The sequence below is a fragment of the Manis pentadactyla genome, chromosome 1, assembly GCF_030020395.1.
Source record: "Manis pentadactyla isolate mManPen7 chromosome 1, mManPen7.hap1, whole genome shotgun sequence".
Lineage (NCBI taxonomy): Eukaryota > Metazoa > Chordata > Mammalia > Pholidota > Manidae > Manis > Manis pentadactyla.
The window spans coordinates 235,250,287-235,277,443 of record NC_080019.1 but is presented as its reverse complement, the minus strand read 5'-3'; the positions used below and the strand labels follow the sequence as shown (position 1 = coordinate 235,277,443).

At 66.0% G+C, this 27,157-nt stretch overlaps 1 protein-coding gene across 6 annotated transcripts; it reads left to right on the top strand.

Moving 5' to 3' along the window:
* The first annotated feature begins 481 nt into the window (after positions 1-481).
* SEMA3F (semaphorin 3F) lies at positions 482-25,531 on the top strand. 6 transcript variants are annotated; one of them, XM_057487312.1, is made up of 19 exons: positions 482-942; positions 4,671-4,830; positions 16,301-16,461; positions 16,537-16,599; positions 16,700-16,819; positions 17,444-17,536; positions 18,903-18,996; positions 20,121-20,240; positions 20,322-20,461; positions 20,539-20,653; positions 20,762-20,831; positions 20,961-21,105; positions 21,842-22,064; positions 22,628-22,716; positions 22,828-22,869; positions 23,027-23,226; positions 23,312-23,379; positions 23,518-23,651; positions 24,241-25,531. In XM_057487312.1, the coding sequence occupies exons 2-19, from the start codon at positions 4,719-4,721 to the stop codon at positions 24,649-24,651; spliced, it is 2,400 nt and encodes a 799-aa protein (XP_057343295.1). In that variant the 5' UTR covers positions 482-942; positions 4,671-4,718; the 3' UTR covers positions 24,652-25,531. The 6 variants fall into 6 exon arrangements, with proteins under 6 accessions (XP_057343295.1, XP_057343296.1, XP_036733957.2 ...); XM_057487313.1 differs by lacking the exon at positions 4,671-4,830; XM_036878062.2 differs by lacking the exon at positions 482-942 and having other exon boundaries at positions 23,027-23,184.
* Positions 25,532-27,157: the final 1,626 nt, after the last annotated feature.

Genomic DNA, 27,157 nt, shown 5'->3' with positions numbered 1-27,157 from the left:
TGCACCGCCACCTGCTGAGCGGCCGGGGCAGTCCTGCGCCCTGCGCTGCGGGGCTCCCGCGCGGGGCCAGGCGCTGCCGGCAGCGGGTGCGCAGGAGGGACACGGCGGGGGCACGCAGGTGAGCGCAGGCTCGCTGCTTCCCAGCGCGCCCGCCCTTCCCGCCAGGGAGTTGAGAGCCCGGGTAAACACCAGGCGCAGTGTGTGCGGTGTATCCACGGAGAGACAAAGCCGGGGCGGGGCGGGGGCGCCGCCTGCAGAGCCGGGGCGCGGGCGCGGGGTACAGGCCGGCCTCCCCCGGCTCGGGTTGTCCACCGCGCTGGAGCCCCAGCCCAGCCCGCGGACAGGTGGAGCGGGGGCGGGGCGGCGGCCGGGCGGGTCCCGCCCCGGGGGTGGGGCCGGGCGGGGCGGGCGGGGCGGGGCGGCGCTATGCAAATGTCGCCCACGGGCGGCCAATTGCCGGCGCTCCCCGCGCAGCTCCGAGAGCGCCCGTCCCGCCGGCGGCCGCCGCGAGACCAGAGCGAGCGAGCGAGCGAGCGGACGGCCGCGGTCGGCATCCCCGAGCGCCGCGCAGAGCCAGGGCTCGCCGGGGAGAGGGAGGCAGCGCGGCGCGGCAGCCGGCCAGGCCAGCCATCGGCGAGCGCAGCGCCCCAACCGAGCGCGCCGCGCCCGCGTCCCGCGCCCCGCGCCGGGGAATGCGCCCGCAGCGCGCCGGCCAGGGGGCGCCCGCAGCCCACCCGGGGGGAGGCGGCCCCGAGCGCCCCTGAGCCTTCCCATGTCCCGGGCTGGGGCCCGGGGCCTCGGCTGCTGACGCGCTCACAGCCGCGGAACCGTTCAGCCGGGCTCAGGCGCAGCGGCGAGAGGGCGCGGGCAGGGCCATGGCCCCGGGGGGCCGCTAGCGCGGCCGGCCCGACCGGGAGCCCAGGCTCCGCCGCCGCGGATCAGGTGAGTGCGGCGGGGACGGGGAGGGAGAGGGCAGGCGGCCGGGCCACCCCGCGATCCTTCTGGCACCCGCGGCACTGCAACTCTGCGGAAGTGTCCGGGTCGCCGGGGGCTTCCCGCAGATGCGGGGGCGGCGGGACTGGAGTGGGCTGTACTTGTGCGGGCCGCCTGGGCCCTGAGCATCGGGGCGACGTGGAGATGTGTGGGTGATGTGGCCTGAGGGGTCACCAGTGTGCAAAGCAACTTTTTCCCGTAAGACTCTGGCGGGTGGGAGCTCACACGCACCCCCACCTCCCCCTCCCAGAAGCCCCTTCCTCTGGCTCAGCTGTCTCCCACTAGCGCCGCAGGCAGCGCTCTTCCCAGGTAGGTGCGCCCGCCTTGCATCAGTGACCCGATATCCTGTCGCCTGCTAGAAGGGACGCTCCGTACTGGCAGCCCCCACGTGCAGGGTCTCCCAGATCAGCCTGGCAGCAGGACCTTCGGCCCCGAGGCTCTTCCCCGCAGCGCTGTGCCAGTTCCCAGCCCGGCTGCCGGCCTGGGGTTGCCTTTTCCAGGAGAGAACCTTGCTTGGATTGGGGGCCCTGCACTATGTGCGGTGTAGGTGGGCTGGGAGAGCCTGTCGTCAGGCCCCCCCATCTGGGCAGGCCGGGGCCCCAGTGGTGAAGTGGGCAGGGGACACTAGGAGCTTGGTGGGCTCACCTAGGGCAGGTGGGACCAGAGAGTGTCAGTGGCCCAGGAGTGAGGCCGGGCTGGCAGGCGGTCAGCCGGAGCCGGGGCTGGGGGACTGGCAGCTTAAATAACTTCTGATTCTTGAGATCACTGCGTCTGGAACACCAGCCAGGGGGCACTGGGGGAGGGTGTGGGCCGAAGGCGCTCTGTGCCAGCCCTGGAGCTGGGCCAGGTCGGTGCTGTCCTCCCGAAGTCACCCCGACGGTCTCCAGAAGCCCCTGTCCTAGTTGAGGAGATAGGGGAACTGCACCTGGGGGTGGGGAGGCTCGCCCGGCCCAGTGGGGTGGATGGAACCGGGGCCTTCTCCCGGGCACACGCGGCAGTGTGCCGGACCCACGCGGGAGGCGTCCTGGAGGTGAGGGCACCGGGCCCACTTGCCCCTGCTGCCGCCCCAGGTTTGGAGGAGCCAGGCCCGGAAGTGCAGGGGCGGGGGGAGCAGGCCAGCGGTGGGCCCAGCCCCCAGCCCCCGCTGCTCTGCTGGGCACACCTGGAGGGGGAGGATGAGGCCAGGCCCAGGTGACCTTGACAGGGAAACCCCGACCCCGAAAGGGGGTTTCATCCCGGCGCTGCCGGGGCAGCTCTGCTTCCTGGTCCGCAGGGTGTTGGGGGAGGGGGAGCCGGGGAGGCGCTCCGTCTGGCCCCGGGGGGGCGGTTGGAGGGGCTGGGTAGGGGGCGGGATGCTGTTACTATTTCTTCCCCTGCACCCCCGCAGTCCCCACTCCGGCCTGCCTTCTGTCCGGGCAGCTCACGGCTCAGAGGCCAGCCCCCCGCCCCGGGGCAGGCTGTGCGCCCCCACTCCAAGCCTGGGAGGCCTGGATCGGGCTGGGCAGGCCGGCCACCTAGCCCCTGCCCTGCCCCCAGGTGCCCTGGGACGCCCTTGCCTGGCCGCCCCTTCCCGGCACCCCCGGCCAGCCCCTGCTCCTCGGTCCTTTGTTCGAACGTCTCTCCCCCGTCCCTCCCTCTCTCCTCCTCCTCCGCCCGCCCGCCCCCCTCCCTCGCTCCCTCCCGCCAGCCTTCTCTCCTTCCTGCTCTGCTCTCCTCCCGGTGGGCTCCCAGGTGGCGGTGGCGGCTCCTCCTCTGCCCACCCACCTGGGCTGGCGCGAACGGGGGTCTCTCTGGGGGCTGGGGCTAAGTGGCACGCATCCAGGGCCGGGCGGAGGGGCGGCGACTGTGACAGTGCCCTCCTCTTCCTTCGCGCTCTCCTCCACCCCCCAGGACGCCGGAGAGGGGGCTTGGACTTGGCTCAGAGGCGCACAGGCTCGAACACCTTCCATTCACCCCTTTAAAGGGCCAGAGCATTTTGGGAGATCCCTCTAGGGGCCCAACGGGGCAAGGCCCTGCACCCTGGGGGACTCCAACACTGTCCTTGGGGACCCTGACCTTGTCATCAAGAAAACAGATGCAGGTGAAGTGAGGTCACAGGCGGGGGTGAGTCAGTCTGAGACCCCTGACACAGAGGGTCAGACCTCTGCAAGGCACCCATACTGCATTTTGCCTCCCCCAAGCCAGCAGTTTCCCAGCTGCCTGGAGCCCCACCCCACTAGCAGGTCAAGTTCTTGAGCAAATACATGCGTGTGAGGGCATGTGTGGGCATGCGAGTGTGGACGTGTATACTCCACAACTGCCAGGGGGCCCCGGGTGCACCCACAGCCCTTTCTCCTGCCTGCCCCCCCATCCAAGCCTGCCATTCAGGCAGCACCAGATCTGTGCCCCAGCAGGTGGGGGAGGGGCTGGCTCTGCTGCTCGCCTCCCCCAGTGGACGGCCCGGGAGGGAGCGTCCTGGGTGGGGGAACCTAGGAGGAACACAGACAGGAGCGTTGGGCTCTCAGGAGAAAGGGTGCATGGAGGCCGCAGTGGGGAAGGGCCAGGAGGCCTGAAGGTGCTTCCTGGCCGAGGAACCAGGAGCGGGTGCCCTGGCGAGAGGCGAGGGTTTGGGGTGGTGGGTCTGGGGAGGGCAGCGGGCTCTGACGTTTGCGGCCTGACATCAGATGTGCTTCCTGGGCCTCAGCCTACGTCAGCCTGTGCAGGTGGTTAACCGGCCACGGTACCTCTCAGCCCTTCGCCAGGGTCCTGGAAATGGGCCTGGGGTCCTGCCGCCCCTGGGAGAAGGAGGAGACAGGGCAGACCTGGGGGATGGGCTCACCGTGTCATCCTTGGGGCCCCACCCCCAGAGCCTCTGTGGGGGGTTGGGAGTTGGCGAGGGTTTTGCCGGGAGGAGCAATATGTTCTGACAACTGGTGCGGGCTCCGTTTACCCAACAGCCAGCCTGCCCGGGGAGACAATATTTGAGAAACATTGTATCATTTCACAACTTGGACCTGCTGGGGGTGTGGGCTCAGGTCTGCCCAAGGCCTGCCGGCCATCCTGGCGCCCCTTCTTCGCCCTCTAGAGGCAGAGCTGGAACTTTGCCTGGCAGGAAGTCCTTCTGGATGTCTGGCCTAGATCCCTCCTGCTGTGGTTTCTGTACAAGCAGACCCTGCTCTTTGCCTCTCTTTCTGGCTGCAGTCTCTCTTCCACTCCTGTCTGCGTGTGTCCCGCTCATCCTCCGCTCTCCCTGTGCCCCCACCCCTGTAATCAGGCCTCGCCTTCCCGGGCCTGGGGGGAGAGGTCTGTCTGCAGCAGGCAGGCCTGGGCCCATCTCCTGCCGGGACTCGCAGGGGCTGTAAGGCAGTGGTGGGAGCGCCACGTGGGAGTGGGACCCAGGGTGCTGTGGGGGGTTAGTCTCCCGGGGCCCTGGCAGCTCTGGGGCCACAGGCGCACTGGGGCACTTGGTCTCCAGGCCTCTCTGGCAGGGCAGTGCCCAGGCAAACGCAGGAACGAGAAAGTGTATGAGGTTTTCACACTGGGGCACTCACAGCCCGGGCTGAGGCTGTGAGCCCACATCATGCTGTTCGTTCAGATAGGGAAGCTGAGGTGTCCCAGGCAGGATTCCCAGCCACAGGGAAATGTCGCAGGGCAGGATGCCCCCTCTGCCTCGCACATCCCGGTCTCACTCCCCTCAGGTGTCCAGTCAGCCCGGCCTGCCTCCTGGGCCCCAGGCCCCTCCCACAATGCCTGTCGCTGGCCTCCTCCTCTGGGCTTCCCTGCTGACTGGGGCCTGGCCAGCCACCCCCACCCAGGACCACCTCCCGGCCACACCCCGGGTCCGGCTCTCATTCAAAGGTAAGAGGCTGCCTTGCTGTCCCACGCATCGCCATCTGTCCACAGCACATGGCCCCGTTGCACAGGAGAGGGGAGGTCAGGGCAGAAAGGGCCCAACTGTGTAGCCCCATGGGCTTCTCTGGTATGTGGTGGGGGGCAGGGGAAGTGCTGGCCTGCTGGGAAGGACTGGAGGCCGGATGTCAGACGCTGGAGGAGGGTGACGGGTCTGGGCCCCCTCTAGTCAGAATGTGGGTCCTGGGCTGGGTGGCCTGGGTCTGCAGAGCACCCTGCTGGGTGGTACCTGGGGAGATGATGTGTCACTCCTTCCAGGCCTGTGTTTGTGGAAGCCACTGCTGTGCACCTGATGTGGCCTCAGGCAGTCCCTGGGGCAGAGGGTTGGCCAGTCAGCCAGACAGGAGGCCTCAGGACTGCAGTGGCAGGACCGGCTCTGAGGGTGGTGGGTGCTTGAGGCGCCTCCCCAGGGGAGGCCATCGGGAGAGCGTGCGCTGCTGTGACAGGCCCGAGTTCCTGAGGTCTCTGGTGACACTGTGCCCTGGGAGGCCCTGGAAGGTGTCAGCGATGGGTTGGGTCTGCAGAGAGGCTCGTCCCCCAGGGCCATTGCCTTTACACCTGAAGGATGGGGCAGGTGGACACATGGGCCCACACGCCCAGGTATACAGGGGGCGTGCCCACTAGCCACTTCCTCGCAGTGTGTGGTCAGGAGAGGCAGGCGGTGCCGGGGCCTGGGGGGCGTGGGGCTCTGCCGAACTGCCAGCCTGGGCCCCCCTTGGGCCTCAGGTCACCCCGTTCAGCCGCCTGCCTTGGGTGCGGCTGACTCCGCTCTGGCTGGCCAGATTTCCGGGCACGCATGTTGGGGTGAGAGGCTGGGCCGACCTTTCCTTCCTCAGGCCTGGCCGAGGCCCAGCCCCCACCTCACATGTTCCCCCGGCCCCCTGGCCTCATCCCACCCCTGCGGCTCCAGGGGGTGGGGGGCGGATTCCGGCCAGCCTGCCAGGAGCTCCGTCCGGAGTGAGGGGTGGGCATGAGGGCCAGTTCATGTTGTGAAGGCGCCGCCGTCCTGGCCTGGGAAGGTGAGACTCACTCTGCCCGTGCCCCCACCCCTCCCTGGTGGAATGGCCGAGAGCATGAATGACTGAGAGCAGGTGAATGACTGTGGCAGGGGCCTGGTCCCTGTCTCATGCCACCCCCAGCCCGCAGAGGAAGGGAGGGGCAGCTTGGTCTCCACACCCCTGGGACCTGGAGCCCAGGCTTCATCACCCGGGCCTCCCCGGGAGGACGAGGCGCAGGGATGAGGTGCTCCTTTAAGCCCTCTCGGACCTCTAGGGAACAGGGGCAAAGGCTTTTGTTCCTGTTTTGCAGAGAGAGAAACCGAGGCTTGGGCAAGGGCAGGCAGGAGGCACAGGGCAGGCTGGAAGTAGAGCCCTGGTGTCCTGGCCTTGCCACCGGCGTCCACCCCGCTGAAGTCGATCGCCTCTCAGTCAGTTCTGAGGCCGACACCCTCAGTGACTAAAAGCCCCACTTGCTGGCAGCCAGCCTGCAGTGCTGACGCTGTGCCAGCCTGGGGTGGGGTGCGGGCCTCTGTGCTTTGCGTGCACAGGTTTGCCCACCCTGAGTGACCTTCCCTTCTCCCCACTCGACCTCATGTCCTAGTTTTTTGCTTAGATGTCACTTAGCTTAGCAGCTACTTGACTGGGCCAGCCCTGTGCTGAGAGGCTTCCCCGCGGAGAACAAGCTGGGGGCCCCCCATCCAGCCGGCCAAGAGGCAGTGGCATCCGGTGGCTCCTGCGCCTGGGACTGTGCACCCTGTGCCGGATGGCCTCAGCCAGCTCATGCACAGCAAGTGCCCACATGAGGAGGGGGTCCTTGCCATGTGCTTGGGGGTGAGCATGGGGACCAACAGCCACAGGAACTGAGATCCCACAGCTGGGCCAGGCACACACGAGGGGCAGGGAGGGCTGCGCTCAGAAGTGCTGGCGGTCACTCTGGCTCCGTGCCTCGGTCTCTCTGCCTCAGATGGGTAAACCAGCCTGAGGGACTGGGCCAAGACCCAGCCCTCCCCTGCCCTGGGTCCTGCTCTGCCGCTGGGAGGTGCTAGTTCCGGCCTGGTTGGACCTGACTCTCCAAGCTGGGGGTGCTGGCATGAGAGGCCACATTGCCCAGGGCAGATAAAGGAACAAAGGCAGGAACTGGGCCCGGCCCGACCTGGGCTTGCTGCCTGCCCATCCACCCGGGCACCCAGCTGGCCTGAGGCCGAGAGGGCCTACAAGAGAGGAACCCAGGGCTTGGTTGGAGTGGGAGCCCCTTGGCCCGTCTCCCAAGCTTCCATCAGCGGCACAGCCAAGCTCAGGCAGAAGCGAGGGGTCAAGTGGGGAAGATTTCGGGAGCAGATGGATTGTTTGAGAGCCCGTGGGTGCTCAGGGCTGGGGCACTCGCACAGCGGGACGACCTCTCCTCCGCCTGTCCTCACCTGGGCCTGGGGTCGCTGGCCCGGTCTGGGAGGTTGAGCTGCCCCTCCTGACGCCCTGGGCTGCCTGAGCCCTGGGGTGCCCCCCACCCCCGCACAACAGGGACTGTGAGGGCCCGGCCAGGCCGTTTGTTCAGCCTGGAACTTTCTCCCATAAAGCCGCTGCTGCCGCAGGCTGCTGCCTCCTGGGCTGGCCCTGGTGCTCAGGGGTGTTGGTGGGAAGCGGGTCTTGTGACGTCAGGAGGGCTGGGCTCCTGGGGAAATGGAGGCAGGGGCAGGGGTGGAGCAGAAGGTCACTGTGCCAGGGATGGTCAGGAAAGATGAAAATCATAGAAGTGCTGGTAGATTCCCATGGTGATGGTCAAGCAGCGGCCCCCCTCCAGGGCCTGAGGGCGTCTGCCTGGGTTTCCTGCGAGAAATGAGACTCAGAGGCCTGGCGGGTCACTCGGGAGCAGGGCTGTGACGGAGCCCGGCTCTGCCCAGTGTCTGCGCCCAGCCTGGACGGAGGGTGGAGGGCGGGCTGGGGCACAGGTGGGGCCTCGCCTCTGAGCTAGGGCCAGACTGGCAGGCTTCACGGGCACCGGCAGGCTTCCCGAGCCCTCTGCCCCCTGAAGCCACTGCCCGCAGGCCGCTTACTTGCACCACCCCGCCCTCCGTGGCCCTGCAGACCCGAGGCCCTGGGGAAGGACACCAGGGTCCCAGAGAGGAGAGGGCTCCTGTGTCCGCAGCGGCCCTGGGGCTCAGGCCTTCTGGCCAGGGTCGCAGCCGGCCTGCTCTGTGGAGACGGGCGCGCTGCTTGGGGGTCGCTGGCCGCCCACCTAGCTCGGCCCAGCCTGTGAGTCTCGGGCTGATGGCTAACACGGTGCCACCGCAGCTGCCACTTGCATGTGGCTTCAGAGGACCAGAGTGGCCAGATCTTGCCAGGAAATGACTTGATTGGAGGTTAGGAGAGGGTACAGCTCGTTTTCTTCATCGGAGGGGCTGCGACTAGGCGGGGTGTGGGGGTGGTGAATAAGGGCAAGGTGGAGGTGCCCTCTGCAAGCCTTGAGGGAGTGTGCCACTCCGCGGTCAGGGCTGGGGAGCTGCTAAGGGGGGCAGAAGCTGCAGGTTGCTGAGGTAGGGGGAGGCCCAGAGCTTGGCCTCCGAGGGAGCTGCGTAGGGTCAGATGGCTTTGACGGGCACCCGTGGAATTTGGAGCTCGCAAACTGGGGAGGGTGGGTGTTCCAGGGAAAGCCGGGCAGCCTGAAGCCTGAGCTTGCGTGCGTGGCCCTGTGCTCGGGGTCTCAGTTCTCCTGGAAATGGGAGCTGTCCCACTCCTAAGAGGAGTGGGCTGGGAAGTGGCCACCTGGGGGTTCGGAGGTCCCAGGCGCAGGCCCTCAGAGGGAGTGGGGCTTGCGCCTGCTGCAAACCCACCTGAGGCCCGGCCTGAGTCGGCCAGGCCAGGGGCTGGGCCCTCAGCTGCGCTGCTGCCTGGCCGTGCTGTGCCTGGGGTGGGACCTCCTAGGGCTGGGCCTCTCTGGTTCCCTGGCACGATGCCTGCCCCTCCCTCCCTGGCTGCAGCTCCCCTTGGCACCCAGTGAGGAGCTGGTGCATGCTCGAGGAGTAAATCACGTTGTTGGCAGCCCCCGCTGCTTCGTGATTGTAAGGAATTTAAAGGGAAACCGCCAAGATGAGAATCTCACCCCACTGGTGGCAGCCTCCGAGTGGGCCCCTGGCCATCTGCGCACCTGTCGCACCCCTGTGGCTGCGGTGGGGGTCTGCAGGGTGTCTTCAGAGCTGGGGGCCCCTGGTCCCTGGTCTTGGGATACCTCCAACTTCCCCAGGGCAGGCAGCGGGGCACCTAAATTTGGTAAAATGCACAGATGGTGGCTGAGAGCATGACCCTGGAGGTGGTCACACGCTGTCTTACCCTTGCGGGCTGAGGCCCTTACCTGGCATCCTGTGCAGGGGGCGATGGCAGTGGCATCAAGGAAGCCAAACCCTGAGGGCTCCAGCCCCTTGCTGGCATCCTGGCTGTGGTTCCATCTTGAGTTGTGAAGCCCATTGTGTCCCCTGTGTCTCGTGTGTAAAACGGGCGTAAGAATGGCACTGACCTCACTGCACTCTCAGGTGGATTCGCTTTGGGCAAAGGTCATGGCCCCAGTGCAGGAAGTTGTGGGAACGAGAGGCACACTGAGGGGGCAGACGGGCGAGGGCTGGTCCCGGCCGCGCCTGTGGAGTCCGCGTCACCACACCCCTCCCTCTAGATCCTTATGTTTGGTGAGGGAGATGGTGTCAGGAAGGACCCTGCGCCTCTGGGTGGGGTGGGGGCGGGGGAGGAAGATTCCTGCTGTGGGCATCCCGGCAGACTTCTTGAAGGAGGCTGCATCTCAAACAGGGAAGGGAGATGGTGGGAGTGGGAAGCACCGGGGCGGAGGCAGTTGTGTGGCGCAGCACCGGGAGGGCGTGGTCCTGGCCCGAGGCCGCTCCTGTTGCTCCGCGGTGGTCTGCCCACTCCCTTGTGAAGAGTCACGCCGGCTTCTCGTGGCAGAAGCACCAAACGCACCTTGTGGGGAAAACCTAGTGACGGAGATGAAGCGTCTGGGGCGGGGACGCCCTGTAGGGAGCTGCCCCCCGCAGCTGAGCCCCTGGTCTGGTGGGGCCCCCGTCAGCTGCACTGGTGCCTCCTCCAGCCCTGCTCCGGCTCCTGCGGCTGTGCTGGGGTGCCAGACTGGGCTTGCTCGCTCGGACTTCCATTTGCCTGGGCCGAGAGCATTTGGCCTGGCTTGGCCAGGCCTGGTGCTGCCCTGGGACGGACTCTGAGCCCTGCCTCAAGAGGGCCCTTGGAGAAGCAGAGAAGATTCCTGCCACATTTTTCTTAGCAAGGGGGCTTTGCCGGAGGCCTGAATGCCAGAAGATTCCTTGTGAATCCAGAGCCCAGCTCCCGTGGGCACCTGAGCTTGGCAGCCTAAAGCTCCCCTACCCCCAAGCTGACCCAGGGAGAGGGCGAGGCCTCCTGGGCTCCAGACCCTGACCACTGGTCCTGACCCGGCAGGGAGTGGGGCCTGGGTGGTGGCTGCTGGCCTCGGGTCCAGGAGGCCAGCCTGCAGGGGAGGGAGGCCTTGGCTAGGCTGACCTGCGGCCTTCTCCCTGGGGCTGCTGCCACTTCCTGGCTATCTGCTCATCTCTGCAGGCAGGGACAGCCACCGGAACCAGGAAGCCTCTGGGGCGGCTCCGGACCCCCTTCCCCCACCTCCTCCTCACCCCCTACTGCCGCCACCCCCTCCCTCACCGCCCTGGCTTCCTAGGAAGGTGCTCCTTCCTCTGAGGTCGCCCAGGCCGGGGCCTCGCTCCTTAGGCTCCCCTCTGGTGCCCTGGTGCCCTGCGAGGGCAGAGCCCCCTGCCATGTACCTGCTGGCTCTTGTGGGTAGAGCAGCAGCCAGAAGGTGGGGGCCTCAGGCTCACTGAGTGGGCAGCGCTCCAGGGGCCTCTGCCCTGGCCGCCTGCTCGGCCACTGCTCAGCATCCTCCTGTCCCAGCACCAGGCCTGGGCAGTAGGCGCCGCCTTCCTGGGCCAGTGCCCGGCCGAGTGCTGCCTGGGCCCCCGACTCAGCCTCACTGCACCCTGCAGGGCTGGCCTGGAGTGCACATCTGTCTGCGCCATGCCTCAGGTTCCCCACCTGAGTGCTGGAGAGGTGGCCAAGACTGGCACATCCTGGGGCCCGCTGGGAGGGTAACTGAAGGAGCTTCAGGGACCCCAGGAGCCCAAGGAGGGCAGCAGAGGTGGGGGCTGGGCCCTGGGCAGGGGAGGGTCTTGACCCCCACCAGCCTGTTGGCCCCCTCCCGGCCTGTCCTGTCTGGTTGATTTATCAGAGCAAATGAGCCGTGGAGTGTGTTGTCTTTTGCAGTCCCAGGGAGGCGGAGGCGGAGGTGGCCAGGAAGGTTTCCGGGCCAGGCCTGGAATGTGGGAGGAGGGGTGTGAGCCGAGGAGCCGCAGGCCTGTGGCCCCTGTCCCGCCTGTCCCCGTCACACTTCTGGGGTGCACTCCTGTCCCTGGGGCTGGCCTGTACCCTGTCAAGACCATACTGTGTCCTCTCCAAGCTGGGCTAGGGTTCTGAACGTCACCGGGCCACTGAGCGCCCAAGAGTTTTCCGAGGCGGTGTGCACACATCAGGGGTCCATGCAGGACCCCGTGGTCCCGAGCCCCCAGCCCAGACCTAGAACTGCCGGGCATCGTGGGGCCCTGGGGGCGGGCGGGGTCAGTGGTGGCATCTAGGCTAGAGAGACCCCACCTGCTGCGATGCGACTGTTGGGCGCCCTGGGTGTCTGGGGAGGGGTGCGGGACCTTTGGCCTCCAGCTGGTGTGTGCCAGGAGGGACCCGGCTGCCCCACCTCCTGCTTGCGCTGGGTCAGGAGGAGCTGTGCCCCCAGCCTGTTGTCTCGGGGCGGAGCAGCCGGGCGCTGGGGCGGAACGGGCGTGGGAACCAGCCCCAGCCCCCTGGCCCTGTCCCCCACTCCAGAGGGGATCCCAGGGGCGGTGGCCCGGCTGGGCGGCCCCAGCCTGGCTCCAGCCTGGTGTTTACTGAACTGCGGGATGTTTACAGTAGCCCTTTGGATGGGGCTTCTGGTTCCGGAGGATTTGGCATCTTGGGGGGCCCACTGGGAGCTCCTGTGGCCTTGCCGCCTCCCCAGGCCCCTGGGATGGGCAGGTCGGGGGTGCAGGAGCCGCAGCCACCCCCACCCCTGCCAGGAGGGCCCGAGTGCACTGGGTGCCCGGGCCTCCCCCCTCCCTACCGCCTGGGTCCCTCTCCCCTGCCAGAGCCACACCCCTAGGAAGTGGCAGCTCTAGGTGGTAAAATACCGTAACTGGGTCCCTAGTCCAGACTTTTAAATTAAATTCAATCAGAGTGGTTATTGAATATAAACACGCAGAGTCATTTACATGTTAATTATGTTGAATGGACTGGAGGCCATAATTAGTTGCTAATTGGGTGAGAGAGGCTGTAATTGGTTTGGCTGGCACCGACCTGGCTCACCTGCCTGCGGGGAAGAGGGACGGTGGGGATGGCTCCTGGGGGGCCTCTGGGGCTCCGACCTGAGCGCCCGGCCCAGGGATGAGAGGGGAGGGGATGGATACTGAGGGGCTCGAGGCCAGAGGAATCTGGAGCCCACTGCCCACCTCCCCCCTGGAGGCAGCTCGTGTCTGGCTTCTCGGGGTCCCATCCAGAACATGGGGGGTTGGGGCAGGAAAAGGCAACCGGGACAGCCAGCCTTACATCAGCCGTGACAGCCTCCCCGGCGCGGCCCCATGTGGGGGTGGACCGGAGCCACCGCTGACGGGGTCTGTCGCCCTGCTCTGCCCGGGCCGTGGCCTGGGGGTGTGCGTGAGGGGCTGTGCTGGGCAGGGGAAGAGCGAGGAGGGCCAAGGCTTCAGGGCTGCCCGGTTGGCGCGACCCAGCTGGGGCGCCCAGGGCTGGGGGCCGGGGCGGGGAGCTGAGGCCTTAACGGCTGGCGGCTCATTAAAAGAGGATTAGGCTGGGGGCCAGGGGCCGGGCCAGCCCAGCCCTCCCCCAGGGGCCCCTCGCAGCTTGGGGTTCCCCAGCAGGCACCATCTGGGCCCCCCGCCCGTGCTGCTGCGCCGTCAACCCCATTGCACACCCTGCTCCCCCAAGAAGGGCAGGGAGAGACCCTGTCAAAGACCCTGACCGCCCCCTGCCCACATCCCCCTCATTTCTCCTCAGCTCTGGGATTAGGGCTGCCAGAGCCCACATGAGGTCGGAGGTCAGGGCTGGGCCACAGGGGCCTGCCTGTTCCCCCTAGTACCCAGGCACAGCCAGCGGGGTCGGGGGGATGCTGTCAGTCAGGGCCTGCTGCTTTGGGGGGCTGTAACCAGGGGGGCGAGTGCTCACCTCTGCTCCAAGACCCCCTGCCTTACAACAGACCTGGTGTCCTAGAGACGGGCAGCAGGGGTCAGGGGCCGCCCGCCGGGGTCTGTGGCTACCACCCTCCAGTGCTGCCCCCTCCACCACCTCCTTTAAAGGAAGGCATTGTCAGCTGTTTCCCAGAGGGCAGAGACAGAGACCCCCAGGGTGAAGCCCCCTGTGCCTGCGCCAGGCCGTTCTGGGCCAGGACCCTGACTACGGACGGCCCTGGGGCCGTGCTAGAGGCCGGGAGCGGCTGCGGAAATGAAGTGTCCGATGCCAGAAAAGGCTCTTCCTTCCCGATGACGGGAACAGCCTTCCCGGACGGCGCCCCGCCCAAGCTGTGCCCAGCCTGGGTGAGGGTGGGGTGGGGAGCCATTCCCAGGAGGCGTCATCCCAGCACCCTGCCTTCCCTCGCCAAGGGAAGACCCTGTCGACACCTGAGTCCCTATGTCCCCAGAACCTTTGCTCGGCCCCAGCCCCTCCCTCAGCTTCCCCTGAGGTCAGACAGAGCAGGACCCCATCCCAGGGTCACCCTGAATGTCAGCACTGGGAGGGCCTGAGAGATGGTCTGGATAGGAAGTGAGGCCCAAAAAGCCAGAGCACCCCGGCTGGGGTCACCAAGGCCACGCCAGAGCCAGATTCCTGACCCGTGGTCCCACTCCTCCACTCCCCCTGGCTTCATGGGGGCTTCCCTCCCCCCACAGTTTCCACAGTGACCAACACATCACACCCTTTGACGACAGAGCCATTGACGCCATATCCCGGGGCCTCCGGGAGGGGACAAGGGTCCTGAGTCATGTGTCCCGTAGGAGGGCGAGTCGCCTTCTGGCCCTAGCCCTCCCCGTGGGCAGCCCACCAGGACGGGCCTCGCCTGGGCCCGCCCCTCCTTCAGCCCCAGAGGCCACGGACTGGACGGGAAGCCCAGCTCCTCCTCTCTGCCTTGACGTCCTCCTCTGAAACTTGCATGTTGTGAGCACAGAGCTTGCACATAGCAGGTGCTCGCGTGTGATGACAAGCAGAGGCTCCCTGCGTCCTGCCCCTACCCAGGGCTCAGGGCACAGCGGGTTGAAAAATAGGGTGTTGGACCAAGGCCAGCGTCCTCCTGCAGGCCTCGGTTTCTTGTCCTGCTGAATGGCTCCCCCGGGCCTTCTCACGGAGGGGGATGAAGCCGGGGGTCCTGGGGCTTTGAGCTCAGGAGGGGAACCTGGACTTGAGGCTCAGGCAGTACGGGTCGAGGCACCGCAGAGAGGGGCCAGGGCTGGGATTATGGCTGCGTCCCCGGGCCAGATGTCTGGAGCTCACCCCACCCCAGGCGCCTGTGTCTGAAGGTGCCCACTGGAGCCTCTGCCTCCCTCCATTGCCCCCAGATACCCCCTAGCCCATCAGGATGGGTAAGGGCCATGCCCCCAGCCAGGGTATAAATAGCCCCTGGCGGGCTGTCTCAACCAGGGGGGCTCCGCTGGCAGCCCCACTTCCTCTCTGGCCACTTCCTGACCCTGGGGCAGAGAGGGTGTTTACTTTCCTGTTGTCACTATGGCTGGATGGCCAAGCAGGGGACTCCGAGTGGCCTAACAACAGGTGCAGGACAGGTGCCCGGACTGCCCTGCCCAGGACTTCAGAGGCGCCGACGGGCGGGCAGGCGAGGTCGCAGCCAGGCAGGGATCGGCCCTTTGATCCCTTGGCGTCCCTGCGTCCCAGTGGTCGATCAAGGTCATCACCTGTATTTATTCCCTTGTCACCACAAGGCATTTGCTTGCCCCCAGCCTCTCAGACGTGGGTGTCCTGTGGCTCCCAGCACATCCTGGGGCCCCCACCCAAGGCCGCTCTCAGGCACAGCCCCTGCACCTCCTTTCCAGGGTCCCCAGCACACAGCAGGGCTGGGCAGCAGGCTAGTCAGACCACCACCTGCGTGGAGGGTGGCCTTGACCGATCGGTGGGTCTCCACTCCAGGCCGAGTCAGGGCCTCAGATTCCAGCTGTTCTCCTGTCCAGGCCCCTGCTGATTGCCCCCCCTGTGCACCAGGCTTCTGCCTATGAACCAGCTCCCCACCTGTGCACCGGGTCCCCACCTGTGGGGTGGAGGGATGGGGTGTGCATGAATCCCTTGGTGAGGCCTCGTGTGATACAGGACATGTGCGCACGCCCAGGCCGTGCATACACGCACGAGCTTCCGCGGGCTGCCGCAGCAGGCCTCCTGTGCTGGCGGAAGGTCCTCACGATGATCTTCCCTTTCATCTTGAGGATTAACTGGCTGGGGTGGAGGAGCAGCGACTTGCTAAGGGGATCCCCGGCTCCCCCCTCTAAGAGGAAGGCGCCCGAGTGTCCTGTGGACCTGTGTTGGCTGTTGGCCTGTCACTGGCTAGGTCCCTCCTATCTCATCCCCAAGGGCCTGGGGTGCGGAGGCCACAGCTGTCAGACTCGCACAGAATTGAGACTGCAGGCTCGGGTGGAGCCGCCCCAGCCCGGGACACGCGGCATTAGGGGGACAGCCTCTCTCCCAAGAGAGACTGTTCCTGGCTGCTTCCAGTTGCTTTCAGGTGGCCTGAGATTCCCACCCTTAGCGGCCCTGTGGGGTCTGCGGGAAGCCTGAGGTCAGCTGGTGCTGCGGCTCCCAAAGGGCTTTCTGGTGTCCTGGCCAACCTGCTTCAGACAAGTCCTGCCCTCTGTCTGGTGGGCCACTGGGGTGAGGACAGGGCATCCTGGCTCCATGCCAGCATTGGCAGGCTGGCCTGGCTGCACCTGCCCCCCAGTCCTGCTCATCAACCCTTTTAGGCCCCTGTGGGAAGCCGTCCCCACCCTGAGCGTGGAAGCGTTAACCCCCACCTGAGCGAAGCTTCATTGGTGCCATCGCAGGCCCTGGCCTGCCCCCAGGGCCCTTTCAGTGAGCCCAGAGACTGGCTGGGCTGCCGATGAATCAGGCCTTCGGCTCTGGGTGCGGCCCCTCCCCTGTCTTGCCACCTGTCCCACCTGCTGCTCCCAGCATGTCAGGGACTAGACAGGTACTGAGGGCTTAAGGTGACCTGCTGGTGGGAGACCCCCTCTGTCAAAGGGGGGCGGGTTGGATGGTCTCCAAGGGTCCTAACAGCTGCCCTGCCCTCTGCCCAGAGCTTAAGGCCACAGGCACTGCCCACTTCTTCAACTTCCTGCTCAACACCACCGACTACCGGATCCTGCTCAAGGACGAGGACCACGACCGCATGTACGTGGGCAGCAAGGACTACGTGCTGTCCCTGGACCTGCATGACATCAACCGGGAGCCCCTCATTGTAAGGGCCGTGGGGTGCGGGTGGGGGCGGAGCCGGGCCCTTGCAGGCTGCACCCCCTGACCCCCTGTCTGGCAGATCCACTGGGCAGCCTCCCCCCAGCGCATTGAGGAGTGTGTGCTCTCCGGCAAGGACGGCAACGTGAGTGCAGGGGGCGGGATGGGGGCGCGGGGGCGGGCGGGAGACCCCGGAGGCCACGGCCGGGCACCCAGGAGCCTCCTTGGCTTTCCCTCGGGCCCAGGGTGAGTGCGGGAACTTCGTCAGGCTCATCCAGCCCTGGAACAGAACACATCTCTACGTGTGCGGGACGGGCGCCTACAACCCCATGTGCACCTACGTGAACCGTGGCCGCCGAGCCCAGGTGAGCCCTGGTGGCCGGCCGGTGCTGCCCCGTTGATAGCCACCATCCAGGCCTCTGATGGGAGGACAGATGCGACCCCGCCCTGCCGCGTCCCAGCCCTGTGACCCTGGGAGAGGGCTGCCTCCCACCTCTCTGAGCCGGTTTCCTTACCTGTAAACAGGGCTAACAGCTGCCTTTCTCACAGGTCGGTGTGGGGAGGCGGCAGTGAGCTGAGCTCTCAGAGCTCCCAGCGCCCTGCCTGGCACGTAGCAGGCGCCCGCTCCTCCATACAGGGCGGCGGTCTGTCGGCTGTGCCCGTGGACCATGCCCTGCAGCCAAGCCCAGGGCCTGGCGGGGGCTTCAGCGTTGGGAGGCTGGATGCCTGGCCTGCTTCTGCCCCTCCACTTCCGTGCAGCGTGTGTGAGCCATGACCTCGTGGGGCCTGTGTGAGAGTGGACCTAGGGGCACGTGTGTGCAGGCGTGTGCCGAGCTGTGCAGGTGTGAGCATGCTAGGTGCCTGTGCGAGCTCTGGGAGCCCAGCTCGCGTGTGTGCCTGGCGTGCGTGGTCTGAGACGCCGGCAGCCCGAGCCCGCTCCCCCAGCCCCGGCCACCCCTGCCCCTGATCCCCGTTCCTCGTCTTCTCAGGCCACACCTTGGACCCCGATGCAGGCGGTCAGAGGCCGAGGCAGCAGAGCCACGGACGGCGCCTTCCGCCCAACACCCACAGCCCCACGCCAGGTGGGCCGCCCCTCCAGGCCTCCACCAGGCAGGCAGCGCTGCCTCTGAGCTGGGCCTTCCAGCCAGGACCCTTCCCTCATCTCTGTCCCCAACCCCTGGCTCCCCCACGGTGCCCTCAGGCTCTGACAGCATTGCCAGCCGGGTTCATGTCACCCCAGTGTGACCCCTGCCAACAGTGGAGGACGACAGGCATCCTGGGGACAGCCGTGCCGCAGCCCTCAGAACACGTGTGTAGGTGACATGCCTGAGCACACGCCAACATAGACTTGGGCACACGTCTTGCACCCTAAGACCCACGCCTTCACACCTGGAGCAGGGCTGGCACATCACTCCCAGACGCCCCTGCCAGTGCCTCCCAGGGGTCGCCGGTTGGCACGGGTCCTGCACCCTCCTGTGCCTGTGGCTCCCTTCCCCTGGGGTGGGAGGGCTGGGCAGGAGATGGGCAGGGGCTGGGCTGCCGTGAGTGCTGGAGCAAGTGGCGTGTCTGCGGCAGGGAGTGCTGCAAGCGGGGCCACTCGGACCGTGTGCCCAGGCTGTGAGCGAGGGTTCTGTGTGCTGGCAGGGATGTGTGCGAGCCGCGTGTGCAGCCCCGTGTGTAGTGTCGCTGGAAGTGGGCCCATGTGCGCCTCCCCATTGCCGTCCTCCCGCCTGCTGCCGCCTCCCCCTGCCCTCGCCCCTCTCCTCCCGCCCTTCCCCCCAGGAGTTCGTCCAGGCTGCTGCCCGCCACCAGCCTTCCTGGCATCCTCAGGGCTGGGCTGGGAGGGGTGGGGGCCTTGTGAATTCCATGTGGCCTGGGCTGAACCCCTCGCCTCCTGGCCCTTAGGGGAGATGTGTAGAGTTGGGGGCTCTGCTGAGGGGCAGGGAGAGGCCATGGCCTTTAGTCTGTCCTGAGGTCACAAGTAGGGCCCCCTGGGCTGGGGGGACCTGATGGCAAAGGGCAGGACCCCAGGCCATTGGCTGGCCTCCCCTGCTCTGGCTGGGTTGGCAACCCCATCTTGGCCCAGAACAGGCAGCCACAGCTCAGAGTCATGCCTTTGTGGCCCAAGGAGGCCCTGGCCAGTCTTCCTGAGCCAGCTGGCATGGAGGGGCTCCAGGCCCCGTACACCCACCCCCGCTCCCTCATGGGCGCCCAAGAAGAGGCCTCCGAGACCCGATTCCCAGGTCCTGTCTGAGCTTCCTTGGAACTCACAGTGTGGCCCTGCCTTGGGAGGCCTGGCTGGACAGTGTTAAATCCCAAGGAGATTTGGGGAGTGAATGGGGGGCCGCAGGGTGTCCCTGGGCTTGCTGTCACCCCGGGAGGCTGATGGCCTTGCCCCCCAGCTGTGGGACCGGCCTGGGTGGTGCTGAGCCCCCTCTGCCCCTGCAGGATTATATCTTCTACCTGGAGCCAGAGAGACTCGAGTCAGGGAAGGGCAAGTGCCCGTACGACCCCAAGCTGGACACAGCCTCGGCCCTCATCAGTGAGTGCCCCGCCGCCCTGCGTCCGCAGCCTGACCCGGTGGGGGGTGTGGTGCCAACACTCACCATGGCAGAGACCATGCACCGTCCACTCAGGCCCCCTGGCAGGGGAGGGGTATGTGGGCTGAGGGGCAGAGACTAGGTGGTGTGAGCCGCCACCCAGCCGCTCCGGTGGGTTCCCTGGAGGCCTGGTGCTACCCGGAAGGGCACAGCGTGGGCTCTCCAGGTGCTCAGGCCGCCTGGGAGAGTGGACAAGCCTAGTCAGTGTTGGGGGTGGCATTCGGGGGTTGGTCCCATCGCATGTCCTCGAAATGTCTGGGAGGCCGAGGGAGGGGACACCCTGTCTCTGTGATCGGCTGGTAAGTTCGTTTCTGGGCTGGCAGGGCTGGGTTCCGTTCTCTGAGGAGGTGCCCAGCCTGAGTCCTTGGGGGCAACTGCTACCTCGGCCCCGGGTTGGGTGAGGCCAGCACTGACCCTGGCTCCTGCACTCTGTCCCTCTCCTGGCTGCCCAGCCCAGTCTGCCCCTCAGAGCAGCTGCGGGGCACTGTGCCACCTCCAAGCCTGGGAAAGGCCCCAGGCTGGGGCTGGGCACCCGCCTCCCGCCTCGGCAAGTGAGATGCCCTCGCCTGCTGGCCGTGCGCAGACCACAGGCGTGCCGTGGGGGAGTCGGGCGGGAAGGCACGCACTGGTGTGCTGGAGCCGGCGTGGTGAAGTTTCTGTTCAGTGTTCAGGTGTTTTGTGAGCCAGCTGTTAAGCACAGCTATTGTTGAAAATTAAGTTATATGAACTTAACAATTACATAAATTACGTTAAAGGCAATGGTAAAAATAGTCAAAACTCGTTGCTTCGTTATTTTACTACATCTTATTTTTATCTGCGCTTATTTTATGTGCTTCTGAGTCTGTGCATCTGCGGGGGGACGCTGCCTGGTGGTAACTGGAAGCCAGTGGTGCCGGGGGACTCACGCTCCTGGGTGGGCTCTTGGTTAGGGCTTGTTGCTGCTGAGCCCCCACGACCCCGAGCTGGTGGTCAAGCATTCACTGGCACCCACTGGTGATGTGCTCCGCCTGGCCTTCCGGAGACGGGGCCCTGACGGGGCGGTGCCCTGACCCCATGCCGCCCCCAGACGAGGAGCTCTACGCGGGCGTGTACATCGACTTCATGGGCACAGATGCGGCCATCTTCCGCACGCTGGGCAAGCAGACGGCCATGCGCACTGACCAGTACAATTCGCGGTGGCTCAACGGTGAGCGAACGCCTGGCCCAGTGAGGTGACTGGCAGGGCGGGGTGCCCAACCCGCCGTGTGCTGACCCCTGCCCCCCGCAGACCCCTCGTTCATCCACGCCGAGCTTGTCCCGGACAGTGCGGAGCGCAACGACGACAAGCTGTACTTCTTCTTCCGCGAGCGGTCAGCCGAGGCACCGCAGAGCCCCGCCGTGTACGCCCGCATTGGCCGCATCTGCCTGGTAGGCACTGAGCCCTGCAGACCCAGGGCAGGCCTGGCGCAGGCGAGCCCATCTGACTGCACCACCCCTGCCCGCAGAATGACGACGGCGGCCACTGCTGCCTGGTCAACAAGTGGAGCACCTTCCTGAAGGCGCGGCTCGTGTGCTCGGTGCCCGGCGAGGACGGCATCGAGACGCACTTCGACGAGCTCCGTGAGTGCCGGGCAAGCACGCAGGGGCCTGTGGCTGTGGCTGGAGGGGCGGGCAGGGCCTGGGCTGCCAGCCGATGTGCCCTCCCAGCGCCGTCTCTTCTATCCTCAGAGGGCGTGTTTGTCCAGCAGACCCAGGATGTGAGGAGCCCAGTCATCTATGCTGTCTTCACCTCTTCGGGGTGAGGCTGGGGCCGGGGCTGGGTTGGGGCTGCAACTGGCGGAGGACCCAAGCCTGGTGGTACGCCGTGGGTGGGGCGCTGGGCCGGGATCTGCCCACCTCAGCGGCTGCCTGCCCCGCCGGCCCGCAGCTCCGTGTTCCGAGGCTCTGCAGTGTGTGTCTACTCCATGGCTGACGTCCGCATGGTCTTCAATGGGCCCTTTGCCCACAAGGAGGGCCCCAACTACCAGTGGGTGCCCTACTCAGGGAAGATGCCCTACCCGCGGCCCGGCACGGTGAGGACCCTGCTCACCCCACCTCTCTCCTCTCCTCTCCTGTGAGGCCCGCTCTGGGGCAGACCCTTTACAGGCCAGGGTAGGGGAGGTGGCCTATACACAATATGAGCCCACCATTCATACTCACCTCACCGCCAGGCCGTGAAGGAGCCCAGCCAGGGTCCTGAAACAATGATGGTGGGTGGGGCAGGGTAGGCTGCTGCCCCTGGGGGCCTTTGGAAGCTGCAAGCTGGGACACAGGCTGGAGGTCAGCGTGGGGTGGGCAGGGGCTGGCCTGCAGGGCCACTGCAGGCATCGGAGGCAGAGAGCAACGTCGTCTGACCAAGTGCAGCGGGCAGTTACCACTCTGTGTGGGCGGGGCTGGGATGGGGAGCTGGCCACAGCAGAGGTCGAGGAAGGCCTTCCCCAGAGGGCACTTGGAGTTGTGCCAGGACAGGCAGGGGTGGGGGGCAGGCAGCGGGGAAGTGTGCCGGGGGCAGTAGAGGCCCAGGGCCACTGAACAGGGCAGGCTGGGCAGGGAGAAGGAAGGGGGGTGGTCAGCTCTGCTGAATTCTGCCACAGCTCCACGGCATGTGAGGCCAGTGGGACACTGGGGCTTCGGCTGGAGCGGGGCCTGCGGAGAGCTGGGTGTGGGCCCTGAGGGGCAGAGCAGGCGGAGGGTGGGGCAGAGCAGAGGCCTCACCGTCCTGCGGGCCCCAGCTGGAGGCCGGGCCTGATGCGCATCACCTGCCCACAGTGCCCTGGCGGGACCTTCACGCCGTCCATGAAGTCCACGAAGGATTACCCCGACGATGTGATCAACTTCATGCGCAGCCACCCCCTCATGTACCAGGCTGTGTATCCTCTGCAGCGGCGGCCCCTGGTGGTCCGCACTGGGGCCCCCTACCGCCTCACCACCGTCGCCGTGGACCAGGTGGATGCGGCCGATGGGCGCTATGAGGTGCTTTTCCTGGGCACAGGTACCCACTGCTGCTCCCGGCCCCTTCCACGCTGGGCCCACTGGGTGGGGGCGCTGGCCCGGGGGCTGACCCACCCTGCTAGGGCCGGGGCGGGCTCCTCGGCCATCCTTGGGTGCCTTCTCCCTATTGCCAGGGTAGCAGGTCGGTGTGGGGGTCCTCATTCCTACCCCCTTCCCTTTGGGCCAGAACAGGGATGCTGAGCTCCTGGGGACCCGTGTGTGGGCAGGAGGGGGACAGACGCAGGGTCCCCAGGCAACCCGAGCCCTTGTGTGCGCTCGTTCAAGGGCAGCCGCCGCGGATCCTGCAGCCCCACCCAGTGGGCTGCCGGCGGCGTCCTGTGCCGAGCGGTACTGAGATGGAGGTCTGCAGCGCCGGGGCAGGGCCTGGCTGTGGGCCGGTCCCCTCGGACCTCGTCCCCTCCTGGGGGCAGACGCCCCAACCTCGCCGCAGAACTCCTGCTTCCCCGCACTCGGGGGCTTGGGCCCTGGCGGGGAAGGGGCTGAGGCTGGTGCCCCTTCCCCAGCATCCTCAGCCCCACTGAGGCCCTGCCCGGCCCGTTCCAGACCGCGGGACGGTGCAGAAGGTCATCGTGCTGCCCAAGGACGACCAGGAGATGGAGGAGCTCATGCTGGAGGAGGTGGAGGTCTTCAAGGTGGGTGTGACCCCGGCCCACCCTCCCTGCTGGCTCCTGACCGCAGGACCCAGGGTGGGGGTGGGGGGGAGGTGCGGTCCCAGGCCCCAGGCTGACGGGAATCCCCTCCAGGAGCCAGTGCCCGTTAAGACCATGACCATCTCTTCCAAGAGGGTGAGTCCTGGCGAGGCGGGTGGCACGGCGTGGGGTCTCCTCCCTTGGGGGTGGGCTGGGGTTTGAGCCCCGGGGACGGGACCCTTGATACGGACCGGGGAGGCTCATGGGAGCTGGTGGTGGGCAGGGAAGTGACAGGCCGCTCCCCTGCCCTCAGCAACAACTGTATGTGGCCTCCGCCGTGGGCGTCACGCACCTGAGCCTGCACCGCTGCCAGGCATACGGGGCTGCCTGTGCTGACTGCTGCCTCGCCCGGGACCCCTACTGTGCCTGGGACGGCCAGGCCTGCTCCCGCTACACAGCGTCCTCCAAGAGGTGCGGGCCCCGACCAGGGCCGTCTGGCGGGCTTGCAGGCGGGTGCGATGTTCCTCGGGGATGCGGGGTGCGGGGTGAGGGGGCAGGCCCACTTGGGAATGCACCTTGAGCTGCTCTCCTGGCGCAGGCGGAGCCGCCGGCAGGACATCCGGCACGGGAACCCCACACGACAATGCCGCGGCTTCAACTCCAATGGTGAGTGCTCTGGGCCGGCCCCGGGGGGGCTGGGTGAGGCTTCCCGGCCACCCCCTCGAGGGGCAACCCTGGGGCACAGCTCGCCTTTGCGGTGGGCACCCTGCGAGGCACGGGGCTCACGCCGCACCCTCCCTGCAGCCAACAAGAACGCCGTGGAGTCCGTGCAGTACGGCGTGGCAGGCAGCGCAGCCTTCCTTGAGTGCCAGCCCCGCTCGCCCCAGGCTGCCGTTAAGTGGCTGTTCCAGCGAGATGCCAGTGACCGGCGCCGAGAGGTGACTTCCTGGGGCCACGATCCTCACGCTGGATGCTGAGGCCTTGTACAATGGGGCCCCCACGCAGGTGGAATGTGGTGTGGCAGCCATGCTGGAGTGGCCATCAGTCTGAGAAAGCCCTTCAGGGCCCCTTCCCTGCGAGGAAGTCGTTTGGGCCACTCCCGTTTAACGGAAACGCTATGGGGTTCCCATAATCTACAAGAGCCATTTATAGGCATGACTCTACATGAAATTCCCACACGTGCACCCACTCCACTGGTGTGCTCCTCGTGTGGAAGGGTCCAGTGGGAGGCTGGAATTTGGCGGGGTAACCTCCAATTTACAGAAATCCCTTCCAGGCCACCCTCCCTACATGGAAATGCCAGGAAGGTGCCCAGTGGGTGTTCTCACAAACCTCATTGCACCGAATCGCCTTAGGGTCACCCCTTCTGAAATGGAAACGTGTGTGTGGGCTCCTGACTGAGGGGTCCCGTGGAAACAGCATGCCAGCTCTCTTGGTGTATGGGAGCTCTGCAGGGGTGTCCTATGTGGGGTGGCCACAGAGGTAGGGTGGCCATGCAGCCCCTGAACGACCACTCCCGGCCTGTAGATCCGAACAGAGGACCGCTTCCTGCGCACGGAGCAGGGCTTGCTGCTTCGTGCCCTGCAGCCTGGGGACCGTGGCCTCTACTCCTGCACAGCCACCGAAAACAACTTCAAGCACATCGTCACACGGGTGCAGCTGCACGTGCTGGGTCGGGACGCCGTCCATGCTGCCCTCTTTCCGCCACTGCCTGTGAGCGCCCCGCCGCCCCCAGGCACTGGCCCCCCCACACCCCCATACCAGGAACTGGCCCAGCTGCTGGCCCAGCCAGAAGTGGGCCTCATCCATCAGTACTGCCAGGGCTACTGGCGCCACGTGCCCCCCAGCCCCAGGGAGGCCCCAGGGGCCCCCAGGCCCCCCGAACCCCAGGACCAGAAAAAGCCTCGGAACCGCCGCCACCGCCCGCCAGACACATGAGGCCGTCTGAGCCCTGCAGTGGGCCAGCCTAGCCTTTGTCCCTTTTAATATAAAAGATATATATATATGTATATATATATATATATATATATATATATATATATATATAAAATATCTATATTCTATGCATACCCTGCCCCTGCAAAGACAGTATTTATTGATGGGTTGTATGTAGCCTCAGCAGCAGCATCGCCCAGAACTTAGACCTGTGCTGGTCAGAGACGGCAGAGAACAGAGCCCACCTACCCAGGTCCAGCCAGCTGGCAGGGCAGGGAGGAGCACACGGTCCCCAGAAGGATCTGGGGGTCCACCACTTGGCAGCCACTCGGGGACCTACGGGACACAGGCAGGGATGTGGTACAGACTGTACACCTTTGCCAACACGTGCCGACGGCAGAGACGTGGATATACGAGGACTGCTTTGGAGATTGGGGAGGGGGCGCCCTGACAGGATGCTGGCCCCACCTGGGAGGGGCACTCAGTCACGGCCAGCCCCTTCCCAGGTATTTATTCTCTATTTATTGGGGACAGGAGAAGAGGGGCCCTGCCTGGATGGGACACCTGCAGCCCCTCCCCCCTTCCTGCCTGGCCTCTCTACCTCCTCTTCACCTTTTCTGGGCCACTGTGACTCCGGGGGCTCGGAGCATAGCAGAGGGGCCAGGTGCAGGCAGGGCCGAGGGGAGAGGGGGCCCTGGGAGAGGCCTGGGGCCCGGCGGGGCTCCCCAGGGCTCCCTTCTGCCCACCATTTCAGACGACGGGTGTAAATAGCTCTGGGGGGCAGTCGGGAAGATGGGTGGGGGCTCCTGGCGGCCCTCTGCTGCTCAGGCCACAGCCGCCCTTGGGTCCCATCTTGCTAATAAACACTGGCTCTGGGACTAGACTTTGGCTTTTCTCCTTGGCAGGGGAGGGAGGGTGGGGGTTCAGCCCACACCCAGATTCTGTCCCTCCTGCACCCCCATGTGGCCCGGCCGCCAGTTCCCACACTGCTTGTATAAGGCCAGCTTCTGCCGGCCCGTCTGACGGTCGGACGCCGCTCCCTCGCTGTGTGCCAGGCACACAGCCACAGCCCTCACAGTCCAGCTGCCCCCACCCCGACGGCTCCCAGCGGACGGCTGGGCATGAGCGAATGCCCAGGAGAGGGGATGGCAGGGTAGGCGAGGGAGTGGGCTGCAGACCAGGGCCGGCTTTAATGAGTCAAGCCCTGGCAGAGAGACTAAGAGCTGGGGAGCTCCCGGATCACGAACACGGCAGGGCTCGGGGCCACACCTGGGGCACGAGGGGGGCCAGGACAGGACAGGCAGGCAGTGGACAGACCCCACTTTAAACAGACCCAACATGCAGGAATCAGGTTTTTGTTGGCTTAACAAACCTCGGCTCCTGCACCACCCTGAGCCCCTGGACGGCGTGTAAAGGGCTGCAGAGACGCCCAGGGCCCACTTACAACGTTGGGGGAGGAGGGTGGGTGGAACCAGAAGGCTGAAAGTGGCACAAATAGCCAGTTGCTCCTGGACGGATGCCCCCTCACCCACCAGGGTAGAAGCTGAAGCCCCTGGTGGGTGGCAGGAGCCAAGGTCCACCTCCCACAGGGCGAGAGACATTTAGGGACAGTCTCAATGTGCAGTGTCTGGGGCCCTGGCGCCCCCTTGTGGTCTCGGGGTTGCAACAGTTGAGTATTACAAAGCAGCCAGGTTTTGGTCAGGTAGTCCAACCACCAGAAGGATCAGGGCTCCTGAGGGCCTGGAGGACCCAGGGTTTGGGTCTTCTGGTGGGAGGTGGGCCATCCTAGAGCCTCGGAACCAACACTACAGGCTCCATCGAAGCACTACCACCTAGCGGCACACCCTGTCCCATCTGAGCCTGCACACACAACCCAGGCCCCCAAGCTTAGGCAGGCATGCCCCCTAGATACCCTGAGGCAGACCCCTAAGCACCCACACGGGGCAGACAGGAGCAAAGCAGATGAGTCCCACTCATATGTGTCCCTGGGAGCACCTGCCCTGCTCTGGGACTGTTTCCCCATCTGACAAGAGGTCCGCAAAACATTCTGGGAAAGAGCCCAGCCAGTTGGCAGGTCAGAAACTTTGTTGCACTCCTGGGCACTGGCACATGCAACTATGTCTATGTACAGGCACCCCTATGCATAAGTATACAGGCATAGCATGCAGGGGAGTGCACACTAACACTGCATGTGTACGTGCACTTGCACGTTCATGCACACAGGCACACATTACTCCACAAAGCCCGTGCATATGAAAAGATACACAAAAGCACACCCACACATGGACATAAACAGGTGTGCCTACGCACAATACAGGCTCTGACAAAGGCATGCATGACAAGCGTGTACACATGAGTATACACGGACAAACGTGTCATGTCTGTGCCTTGCTTGGTGCCATCTTGGCACATACAGTAGACACGCATGCCCACCCAAGTCCACTGTACTAGTGGAGGCATGTAGAGGTCTGCCCGGGTCTGATCCAGACCTCTGTATGGGGCGAATGTG

Bases quoted from the DNA above. Each gene is read 5' to 3' on its own strand.
- SEMA3F (XM_057487312.1), top strand. From the start codon at position 4,719: ATGCCTGTCGCTGGCCTCCTCCTCTGGGCTTCCCTGCTGACTGGGGCC. The intron at 16,462-16,536 runs GTAAGGGCCGTG...CCTGTCTGGCAG, and splicing joins TCAACCGGGAGCCCCTCATT to ATCCACTGGGCAGCCTCCCC. The intron at 20,654-20,761 runs GTGAGTGCCGGG...TTCTATCCTCAG, and splicing joins GACGCACTTCGACGAGCTCC to AGGGCGTGTTTGTCCAGCAG.